The following is a 12,386-nucleotide window of genomic DNA, read 5'->3' on the forward strand; positions in this document are numbered from 1 at the left end:
GACATTACTCCAAGATTACTTTAGAGCAGTGTTTTTCAACTCCAGGGGCTCCGCGAGGCTGACAAACTGGAAACATCGATAGGTACAACACATACAATCAGTGGACCGCTGGGGCACCACATACATTTTTACACATGTAAAGTTTGAGAACCGCTGCTAGAACATCTTAATACTTTATTCAGCACATTTTCTCCCCTTCCCTCTCTCTGCTCAGAGAGAAGATGCATTTCTTTCTTGCCCCGCACTTTTGTGAGGTCGGGGCAATGAAAGGTTTCTCCTCTCTCATGTCTACCTCTCGCCTTAAAGAAACAGGAAGAGAGCTCCAGGCTATCTGCTTAGAATACCATGCTTATGCTGCCTGGGAATGTAAAAAGTCATATAAAAATGTAATGCTGTAACTCCTAGAAAGCCTAGCAGTTACATGGTTACATGCACTACAAGCTCCACAGAGCTTTTATACTGCAGAGCCTGCAGCAAAGCCGGGTCCCTGGGAGTGGGGCTGGCAGCCCCTGCTGCATGTTCTCGTAACGGAAAACAATAAGCTGATGCTTATCAATTAACTGTTCAAATGGTTACACTCTTACATCCCTAATGCTGCCTCTTGTGTTCATTCAGGGGTAGGTCTGCGCCTGTTTATCAGTATTTATTTGATCTGCATGAGATGAAGCAGAACAAGAAGTGTGCCAAGCAAATCTTTGGATTCAGTGCCCTAACAAGCCACATCCAACTTCACAGTCATGAGGCTAAGTATCAACAAACTAAAAGGCAAACAAAACTTGCTTTGCAATTTTGTATTACTACATCTTTGAGGCCATTACAGTTCAGCAAATACTGCAGGTTTTAAAATACTTTTTAAGCTTATATTTACATGACAGGCAACAGTATTCACAGCATTTGCTGTAACTAGCATTTTTTATTTTCTAAGTGCTGAACCATCAGTCCATACCCAACATGGAAGGAAAACCTTCATTTTAAAAAGATGGCAACAGCAAGAGGTGTGATGATTAGACTTCAGCACCTGATGCCTTGCTCTGGATAGCTCAGTAATAATCACACAATAAATACCCACAAAGTCAGACAAGGCTAGACAGAAAAGAGTGATTCTTAACTGATTAATAAAGTGGAGAATCCCAGCTTTCCAATGGATAACATGTATTGATTAGAACACTAAAGATTTGCCAAGATAATGGACTTCTAAAACCATCAGTGGCTCTCACATTTAACTGTACCTTTTTGGGAGGGGCGGGGGGAGGTGGGGAGCTTCTCCATGACTGACTATAATAAATCCCAGACCATAAGCCACTGAAATTTTCATCCCCTGAAAAAGCGCTTCTCAACACACACAATGACAGACACACCATTTTTCCCTGAACGACCTCCCCAGATAATATTTAAATAATTAATATTGATCAGCTGTTGGTTTTACCTTTTGATGGCCGTGTAAAGACATACTGCTCTCTAGTTTGCAAATATATGTTAATCAGCGGAAGAAAGACATCCATATTCTTCCTCAGGTACTTTCCAGTTGCACAATTCAGACACCACTGTTCAAACTGCAGCAGATGAGTCCTACAATGCTGGATCAGCAACGCCACAATGGCAAGTGAAGTTTCAGTCATGTGGTTAAGGCAGAAAACGTGTACATCTACTCCAACTGTCTGGGCAAAGATGGGCTCTCTCTCAAGAGTGTGCAGGAAGACTTTTTCCAGATCCTCACTGTTTGACGTTGACAGCAGAGTCCCCATCCCTTTAATGTGCTCTGTTGATAACAGCAGCTCTCCTTGAATGGACTGTCTTTGGTAGCTTTCTGTGAGGAGCTGCACCAGTGTCTTCCCATAGAAGCTCAAATGTTGCTCTTTTGTAGAGGAATTTTCAGATGTGAGAGTGGTCACAGGAAGCTGGAGCATGGTTAACATGACTTCTTTTAACTGAGCCACCTGCATATAAACATGTAACTGCTGCAGAGCCTCCAACTGCAGGGACTTATTAGGAGCTACCTTGTTCTTTACTTTTCTTCCAGCACGTAAATCTTTCAAGACGCTTGTAGTGATGGCTTCAAAATACTTAGATAACATGTCTATGTGCTTCATACGATGCAACATTGGAGCACTCAGTTTCAGCAACTGAAGAATGCCATTATTTAGATGAGCTGACAGAAGCTTCACCATGACAGGGTTTAAGCTGTGTTGGGGAAGAGAATGCTGCTCTAAAGCCAAGAACCACATCTCCAAGATAGGATGTCTGAAGATCAACATGAGCATATCTTCTAGTATCTGCAACACACACAATTATAAAGAGATCACAAAAAAGGTAATTTAAGATCATATATCTGCTTCCATCTGTAGTGTATTTTTAGTGAAACCTCAAAGCCTGTAGTTTTGGACATTACGTTGTTTTACTTGTCAAAAAAGACAAAAAGCTTAATGAAATACGGGTACATACAATTATTTTTATCCCAGTGTTTATGAAATGGTGAAAAAAGCTTTTGCTCTGTGGTTAAAAAAATTCTAAACATTAAACAACATCTCAAAGTTATTCATCTCATGCCTGTATGCAGGAATTTCTGTGGGGGAGGTCCTTTTTTCGTAAATGTGGACCACGAGTACGAATGCACCCCCCATGGTTCTCCAAGTAAGTGTGCCCCGGCCAGGAGGCTGGGAGGCTGAAGGAGGGTGAATTCACACCCTTTGCGCGCGCGCGCACACACACACGCACACACACACACACACGTACGTACGTATGTACGTACGTACGTACGTACGGGCCTGCATCTTAACTTCTCTTCTGCTAGTTCTGCAATAAAGACATGCTTTCTGCATTTGTTCTTTCAGACAAGCTTGACTGTAAAATTTTGCCACAGACTTTGGAAAATTCACAGACATTAGAATGATTTAGTCCCAAGTGAGAATTTCTCATGAGAGGGAAAGACACCACCACGGTACCTATCAGAGAATGTAACTTTGTATATTTGCATAGGTTTAACTACAGTCCCAGAGGAAATGGCACAGGTTTAATCAATTAAATACAGACATTCTACTCTTCTTGAATCTAGGAATAAGATAAAATTAACACAATGGAGAAAATTCACCCCTCCTTCCACAAGCTTGGGCAATGCAGCTTTGGGTAAGGGTCTAAATCAGGGGTGGCCAACCCATTTAACAGAGAACCAAAACAGCGGTGGAAAAAAATGCGAAGAGCCGCACCAGAATTGTCAAGGAAAAAAAAAGCCCCCCCAGAACAGAATTGTCGAGCAAAAACAAAAACAAAATTTTAAAAATTTTGGGCGCCATTTTTAAAACCCCGCAGCTACAACCCGGTAAGCACAGGGAACCAGGGAAGAGCTGACAGGGGCCGCTTGGGGGGGGACGCAGGAGCATCTTTGCGAGCCACACTTTTGGGGGGCAAGAGCCACATGCAGCTCACACACCGTGGGTTGGCCACGGCTGGTCTAAAGCAAGGAATGGAGAAAAAGCGTGCACCCTCCCAATATGCAGGTGAGCTGTAGATCTGCAGTGCAGCCCTTTCACGGTTGCTATTCTATGGGCTAGAACAAGGATGGGCAAAAGGGCCTCCATGGACCAAATCCGGCCTGCGGAAGCCCTGCTGCTCTCCCACCTCCAAGCCAATTAGGGCCTGGACGTGGGGAAGAAGTGTACAAAGTTTCCCCCGTCCTTGCCTCTGCCCTGATTGGCCTAGGGGCACAAGGGAGAGCGCGACAAGTCTCCTCTCACCCCAGGGGCATAGGCGGCCAGGGGGAACCTCGGAGGTGGGGAGGGGGAGAGGGAGGGAGAGGGGCAAATACTTCATGTGCTCCCACAACCCCAGGCCAATCATGGTCTGTGGGTGGGGAAGCAGAAAAGTATCCTGGCCCCGCCCCTTCCGCTTGAAGCCCCACTGCCCCTTTTTGGTGCCGCCGGGGCCACTTCAAAAATTTCTGAAGTGGTCCCTGGCAAAAAAGTATTGCCCTCCCTGGGCTAGAATGATGGAGGCTGCTGCTTGGCCACATTCCTTTGTGATAGTTTAGAGCAGTGGCTCTCAACCTTTCAGCTGCACTCTTTTCAGGAGTCTGATTTGTCTTGTGTACCCCTGGTTTTACCTCACTACAATTCGCTTACAAAATCAGACATAAAAATACCAGTGTGTCACAGCCCACTGTTACTGGTAAACTGACAGCTTTCTCATTTTTACCATATAATCATAAAATACATCAATTGAAATATATTTTATTTAGTAATATAGAGCAGTATAAACAAGTCATTAATCTGAATAAAATTAGTTTGCACTGGGTTAGCTAGTGCTTTTTATGTAGCCTGTTGTAAAACTAGGCCAATATCTTAGGGTATGTCTACAGTAGCCCCCTAGTTCGAAGTAGGGAGGCTAATCTAGGCATTCAAAGTTGTAAATGAAGCCCGGGATTTAAATATCCCGGGCTTTATTTGCATCTTCCCATTCGGGCACCATTTTTAAATCCCCCTAGTCCGAACTAACTGCCCGCGGCTACACGCGGCAGTCAAACGTTAACTCGAACTAAGTCCTTAGTTAACTGTTACACCTCGTGGAATGAAGTGTAACAGTTAACTCGAACTAAGGACTTAGTTTGAGTTAACGTTTGACTGCCGCGTGTAGTCACGGGCAGTTAGTTCGGACTAGGGGGATTTTAAAATGGCGCCCGAATGGGAAGATGCAAATAAAGCCTGGGATATTTAAATCCTGAGCTTCTTTTGCAACTTTGAATGCCTACATTAGCCTCCCTAGTTCGAACTAGAGGGCTAGTGTAGACATACCCTAAATGAGTTGATGTACCCCATGGAAGTCCTCTACCTAGCCCTAATTGAGAGCCACTGAATTATTGACACTGGATGCATGTTCTCATGGATTCACTGGTCTCTCTCCGATCTCCTTCAATAGCGTACCTTTGCATTGACCTATCTGTCAATCTATGGCTTTGATGTAAAGACCACTCTGTGGCATACTATGTATGAAGCCCACTATCCATGTGGCAACAACCCATTTGCATTCCTCCCATCACCTAGCAGAAAGCTACAGCAGTACTTCCCCTTAACGTGCAGGTCTTGTACAGGCTTTTAACAAGTTTCCTTTTAAACAAACATCACTTTTAACTCTAATTAAACAATCTAACACAACTAAACACCAGAAAGAATCAAACCCTCACATGCCACATAGACTGTAACATTCACTGAAGCCTCTAACACACTGTGTGTATCAGTAAGAATACAGGTCAGCTCCTTGCTGTGTGCTAAAAGTTTATTTCAACTGCCAATGACAATTAGTTAATGCAGTTTACATCTCAGAAATGTTTGTCTGTTTTGCCTCAGTAAACAGCTCTCCAAAACTGATGAAAGGCTTTATAGAGTCCAATTTAATTATGATGACTAATATGACAGCTTTCATTAAGTGTGTACCAAGAGATTTATACCTAAGCTTGGAAGGATCAGATTTTTATTAGTAAGTGTTGCTAAAAGTTGATTTCATCATACACATAGAAACCGACAAAAACAAATTCCAGTGACAATACCGGAAATTAACAGATAGGCAAAATTAAAAAAAAAAAAAAAAAAAAAAACACTGCTTGAGAACTTCTTAAAGCCTAATTTAAAGATATTTTCTTTGTATATTTTTGCATGTGGTGTTGACAATTTGTGTTTTAAGAGTTATAAAGCTTTAATTTTTTCAACCTTAGTGTCTACTGTCATTAAATAATTCTTATATGGCTCTCCTAACTTCATAATTTTGCACACTTGTGGGGGGGGGGGGGAAGGCTTAACGATAAACATTGACATTATCTGTCAAAAGTATATAAAAATATAAAACATAATTCTTCCAAGACTATTTATACCTTGTTATTTGCAGACTCCACTGTGGCCACCAACTCTAAATCCATAAAGAGATCAGATTCAGTTTGGATCCCTTCTTGTTTTTGCTGGTTGCACAATTCCATCTGATCACATTGGCACAACAAGCGGCTCAGCAAATCCATGTAGAAATCGAGCAGGCGAGGACCAGAACTTTTACTGAGCTGTGAAAGTAAGCACACCTAAGGATGAAGGAAAAAGTGGAGGAGGCTGGGAAAAAATTATGCAAGAACTACAGGATTAAAATAGTATATTTTTAGATTACAAGCTCTTTGGGGGCAGTAACCATGTACAATGACTCACACAATAGGGGCCTGATCCTGATCAAGAGCTTGGGGATGGGGGGCTAACACCATATTTATGCATTTTAAGAGCAACAGGAATCATCAGATCATCACGTTTACGTCCAACATAACACAGGTCAAAGAATTTAATCACAACTAATGCATATCCTCCAAAGAGGCAGCTAGTCTTGATATAAAGATGACAAGAGACAAAAAGAAACCTGCAATTCATTTACCATATATACACAATACACATATTCATAAAGAATTCTATTGTAAAGGTAGCCAACCTCAACAAAAAGGGGTACAATCATTACTTGTTTACAGTCTGGGGTGGATTCCTAAGCTACCACCTAACTTTAGCAGAGTTAGTGCACACGGAGAGGCTACACGACCAGACCTTCAGTGTGCTGTACTTGGCACTCAGTGTTAAGAGAACATATTTCTTACGTGGCCAAAGTTCTCCACCGTGGTTTTTAGGTACAGCAGCACATGCTTGGTTGCCAGCAAAAGATGCTGAAGTGGGAGCTGGGAAGCCATCTCTCTCAGCTTTGCTTGGACACTATCTTCCACTAGGACAGCGCCCCCTCTCTCAAAAGCATTCTTCAGCAGGGAGGCAAATGAAGGATCTGGTGGTAGGACGGGCTCCCTGCTTATGCGTTCAATTTGTTTAAACTGTTTAAAAGAGAAGTTAACAAAGGAGAGAAAAAAAGTCAGAATGTGTATTTCAAACTCTTAGAGCTCTGACCTAGGATGGGGCAATTCTCATTGAAATAAGGCACAGAACCGAGCACAGACTCATACTATGAGGAAGAAAATTGGTAACACCAATTTGATCTGAGGAAGTGGGTCTGGCCCATGAAAGCTCATCACCTAATAAACCATCCTGTTAGTCTTTAAAGTGCTGCATAGTTCTGTCTTTTGTTTCAATTATAAACGCTAGTTAATCACACCAGTATTACAACGGCAATAATTATAACCAGCATTCCCTGTAAACTGAGAGCTTGGGTGGCCATTCAGGAGATATTCAGGTGCCACCCAGCTGATTAGCAGAGTGCCCACAGCCAGCAGCATGGGTTTCTACTGGTGGTGCACACCCACACAGGCCTCAGTGCACCTAACAAAGTTTATTCCACCCACAGATGGAAAAACTTAGAGGGAACATTGGTTATAACACACACAAAGCAAATAAATAACAAATCCATTTAAAAAGCAAAGTGCAAAAATCTATTGATAGCAAGATCTGAACTAGCAGCACCCTGGCACTCATAGTTGACGCCATAAGATTGCAAGAACTCCCTTCACTGGGTCTTAGCTGACCTGCTCATGCCATGATAAAAGTAATGCAGCAATGCTCTCATTGGCAAAGAAAGATTGCCCAATGGTTAAGGCACTAGCCTAGCACTATGGAGACCAGCTTCATATCCCTGCTCCACCTTTGGTAACTGCCTTAGTTTCTGTGTGTCAGCTCCCTGTTGATAAAATGGACAGTTCCCTTCTTTCCAGGAACCTTGTGAGGATAAATACATTAAAGATTGTGATGTGCTCAGATACTACTGCAGTGAGGGCTACATAAATACCATCAATAGATAACAACATGACTATTTTCAAGGTTTTATGGTCCTTTCCTTTACAGTTTTAAACTCAGGCCACTCGCACATGCAAGAAACTTTCCTGCCACTTGCTATAAATTATTCTGCATGTAAATCATTGTCGCAACCTGATAAAAAGTTGCTGCTAATGTAAAAGGATTCAATTAACTGTTCAACCCTGCACCAGCTAAAAAGTATTTGCATCTCATTTAAAAGTCTCCAATATACTTCAATTTAGCAAAGGTTCTGTAACACCGTAGAAAACAAGGATGCCTAAACGTGGGTTCAGAAGATAAAAGCCTAAATGTAAATGAAAACATATTCTATAATCTACTGTCTTTTAGCAACCCTAAAGCTAGTAATCAAATAATTTTACGCATCCCTTACCAAGGTCTCCTTAGCTTGCTGTGGTATCCAAAGACTATAGTATTGATTAAACTGGAAGAGCTGAGGATACTGGAATGCATTCAGTGACTGGAGTTCTTTATCGAAGAGCTGAAACATCAGACAGAGAGCCAGAGGATCTCTCTGAGAGTGCAGGAGATCAGTAAAAACAGCAACAAGATACTCTACTATACTTCCTCCTATAAAAGCAAAAAGAAGGTCTGAGATGGAGGGTCTCACATAGGAAAGATCTGGATACACACAATAACCCTCATCCCAGCATCAGTCTCACCATCTTAACCTGAGTAGTAAATATTTAGATAGTGATCAGTGAGTGAGATTACAAGTTGAACCTCTCTGGTCCACCACTCTCTGGTCTGGCAACATCTGTGGCCTGCCTTCATTTTAGTTAGCCTGATGTCCACTTATGCATGTGACCAAGTTTCCCACGGCCCCATAAAGTTTGTTTATAGCCACCAGCCCCGGCTGTCAGTGTTCTGTGCTGTTAGTTAGCTCTAATTTACCTCCAAGTATCTTCTAAGAGCCCAGTGAGCAGTGGAAGTATTGGAAACGCAGCAGTTCAGAAAATTCTCTGGTCTCACACTGGTCAGGTCCCAAGGGTACTGGACTAGAGAGATTTAACCTGAACAGTGTGGGATTTTCACAAGTGCCTAAGAAGCACACATCCCATTGAATGTCAAATGGATAAATGCTTCTAATTCCACAAGGGACAAGTGAAAATCCTATATACTGTAGTTCTTAATAAGGCAAATGATGTGCTAGAATACGTTCAGGCTTGTTACTGGGGTCACCCCCAACCTGGCACAAAACTAAGTGCTTTTTGCAGTATTATATTATACTTGTATTCTGTTTGGTCATTGGCTCCAGCCCAGCTGCATGTAGAAGCTGGCATAATCTCCATGCAGGAGCGCAGATCTGAGGGAAACTGTGCATAAGTACTGAGACCCAGTGAGAGTTGGAAATCAGCTGTCCCAGCTTTCGCTGGGTTCCTCCTGCTCCACTTTAGCCTTTTAAATGTATTAAGAGCCGACAGGTTCTTAAACCACGTAAAAGGCAGAGCCGCAGTGGGGCGAGCTCGTAGACCAGGAGCCAACTCTGCTGCAGCTCCCCCCCCCCCTTATTGACTAATCAATGGAAAATCCATCGACTAGTCAATTAGTTGATTGAACTAAATATAACAACCCTAGTGCTACAAAAAACTTGGGGGCTTCTCAAGCCAGGACCATCTGTGCTGAGGCACTTTGCCGTCAAGGGACAGGGAACTAGGGAGGAGGCAGACTTATGCTTACAGAGGCTCTCTTCTCTGGCTCTCTATGCAGCCACTGCTGTGGATTCCAGAGCATCAGAGGATAGGTGGACTCTAACTCTGACATGACCAATGTAGCTTTCCCACACGAGTTCCACAGAGTTGGAAGAGCTGGGTCTAATGTTGTGAAGAGCAGCCATTACTCTCCTACTGCCCTCTTTGTTCAGGTTCTGAACCCTCTGCAACTTGCTTGGGGTCGGAAGAGGGTAGAGGCATCTCACACCTTTTAACGCTTTTTGGAGCTAGGATGCCTTGGATCTGTATTTCTTGTCGAAGCAGAGGGTTCAAAATGGCTCATTGATTTTCACATACAATAACCAGAATAACCACTGCATGAGAATGATAAAATACTCCCAGCCTTCTGCACAATGTAAATCTTTTTAACCACTTTCAGGGACATATATAAACACAGTAAATACCCATTTCATTTTCAGTTTGAAGCAACAACTTATTCCTGGCTTCTAAAGCTGCTGGGACAACAGCACTGAATGGAAAAGTGTGTAGAATCATGTCTTCATTTAAACTGAATCCAATTTCTTCATCTAGGCCTTCGCTGCCCTCCACAAGGACATCAACCATATCCAAGACATCTAGTTACAGATGAAAAAAAATCACCATCAGGGTTCAAAGTTCAAGCAGTTATTACTTTTAGGATGCAATACATAAGAAATAAGAGGCCATTCAAAGGCATGGGTAGTTCAGGAGAAAATAAAGGGAGCAATGTTAATGCTGTATTCACGTGAAAGGGAACAATTTAATACAGGCTTGGAGGGGTACAAGAAGATGTCTCTGACAGTACAAATCAGACAAAGGATGAAACATGGGTACGTCTGGCTCCTAATGATGGTAAAAAAAAGATGGCACTCATAGTATGTTTACATTGGAGGTGGCTCTCAAAGCTGAGGCCCCAATAAGAGAAGTATGGAGAATTGGGAAACATTACCAGATGCAAAGGATGAAAGCATCAGACCAAAACATCTGTAATCAGAGCACCTCTAAAAGAGACAGTGGAACGCAGGCAGGAGAGACAGCTGCTATACTCAAAATAAACAAACAAATAAATAAATAAAAAAGAATTGTTATATATGTCGTGTGCATTCTCCTGAGCCCTGAATTCCCAAAGTGGAACTAGTACTCCCATGTCTGTTTGCTAGGCTAAATCCTGGCCCCAGAAGTCAGTAAGAATTTTGACTCTGCTGTCAATGGGACCAGGATTTGGCTCAAAGAGCACAAGATACAAGATTCCAGCTGCCCATTGTGCAGGAGCACAAGAAGTGAGAGGGGCTTTAGTATGATCCTTGCCCCTTGCTCATGCTTGCAGGGGGAGCTGGTCCTGGCTCTGTGGTTTGAAAGGAAGCCAGACTGCAATAGATTTGACTTAGATTAAAAACTGATACTATGGGACAATTAAAGCAGATCAAAAGTAACATTTTACTTGCATTTTTAAAAGTGCAAAGCGACGTCACAGATTACCTTCCAATGTGAGAAGACATGTTGGTCGCTTTGTTTTTACTTACAGAACTGAATGCAATTAAAAGGCCTAACTCTCTACTTCCTTAATCTTTTGTATTCAAGATTTCCATGGGCATCAGTAGCAAGTTTGCCTGATTAACAGCAGCAAAATTATATGGAGCAGACATTATTTTGGGACCATCACATACCATCGATATGAGAGATGGGAATGCTGATACTATCAGAGTCTTGTTTAAACAAGTTGACTTGGAGCATACTGGCTTCTTGAACAAGATCTGCTGCTTTATCTGTATATGGATAGGGGTTTGTCACCAACTTCATTAAAATCTGCAAACCAAGATAAAAGTCAGTCACAGGACCACGAACAAGAACACTCATTGCAATTCTATATAGAACATGGTAGTTCTAGGGATACTAAGGGCTTGGGAATTTAACATCTGGAAAAGGCGAGCAGGGAAGGAAATGATTTCTTTAACAGATTAGATTTTATTGGAATTAGTTAATTTTGTCTGGGATTTTCAAAGGAGCCGAAAGGGCCAGATACCAAATAAATCTAACCTCTTTGGAAAATTCCATCTTTTATTAGAAGTCTTATTTACTCATGGCAACGCTGCTCTGGTAACAATCTATCCTACGGGAAGTCAATTCCCCCAACCCTTCTTATCCACCCTCTCACCGAGGACAACAAATAGGAGTTCAGTGTGAAGGAATTAATCATTGCCTTTCTCAGAATTCATTCCCAATCCTTTGAAAGGATTTTCCTCAATAATAGCAAAGTAATTAGCTTCCCATTAATGTTATTCTTGACATTGTTTATCTTACTAATTTGAACAATTACCCTCTCCAAAAACTGAATCACTGCTTCCTTTGTGTCTTCAATTGTATTATCCAAGTGTGCCAGCCACAGTGCAAGTTCCTTCCATGTGTGCTCAAATACTCCACTGTCATGCAAAACCTAGCCAGAAAAGCATGTGAAAGAAATTAAATACTGTATATTTATAGTTTTTTATATAGCAGCATTAATTTTTATTTCTTTTATTAAAGTTGGAGTAGCAGCAGATTGCTGAACAGCAATATTGCCTCCCTCTAACTTTTAACAAAAGGGAACCAATTCTTACATATACCAAGATTGCTTTAAACTACCTTAGTCCACAAAAGGACCCCAAAATAGTTGCAAATATTATTTACTGCCACTTTACTTTGAAAAAGCTATGTAAAGTGACCTTGATGTAAATGAGAATTAGGCCCCAGATCTTTATTCATGCTGATCTCTTTTGCTGAAAGCAGACGTCTTCTCCTCCAAAACTTTTCCCAATACACCCATGATTTGCCTAACTTTATACAGCACTCAGATACAACTCGAATCTGTTCTTAGTCTTGTACTTATTGCCTTGGATCTATGTGTTTGAACCTCTGATCCTGCAAACAGCTACATATGCTATTATTGTTATAA

The 12,386-nt window shown here is 41.8% G+C and overlaps 1 protein-coding gene across 2 annotated transcripts in view; it reads right to left on the bottom strand.

Moving 5' to 3' along the window:
- The window catches only part of URB1 (URB1 ribosome biogenesis factor), an 82,594-nt gene that overhangs the window by 35,601 nt on the left and 34,607 nt on the right, over positions 1–12,386 (bottom strand). Inside the window, exons 16-22 of one of the 2 annotated variants that reach the window (XM_089773696.1) lie at positions 11,772–11,888; positions 11,122–11,260; positions 9,880–10,050; positions 8,137–8,333; positions 6,608–6,832; positions 5,858–6,055; positions 1,427–2,273 (exon numbers count right to left, since the gene is read on the bottom strand). In XM_089773696.1, the coding sequence (XP_089629822.1) occupies positions 1,427–2,273; positions 5,858–6,055; positions 6,608–6,832; positions 8,137–8,333; positions 9,880–10,050; positions 11,122–11,260; positions 11,772–11,888 (1,894 nt within the window). The remainder of the gene's footprint in view (positions 1–1,426; positions 2,274–5,857; positions 6,056–6,607; positions 6,833–8,136; positions 8,334–9,879; positions 10,051–11,121; positions 11,261–11,771; positions 11,889–12,386) is intronic. The other variant, XM_075910757.2, reaches the window with a different exon arrangement.

This window comes from Pelodiscus sinensis, chromosome 1, assembly GCF_052426305.1.
Source record: "Pelodiscus sinensis isolate ZL-2025 chromosome 1, ASM5242630v1, whole genome shotgun sequence".
In the NCBI taxonomy this organism is placed as follows: Eukaryota; Metazoa; Chordata; order Testudines; family Trionychidae; genus Pelodiscus; species Pelodiscus sinensis.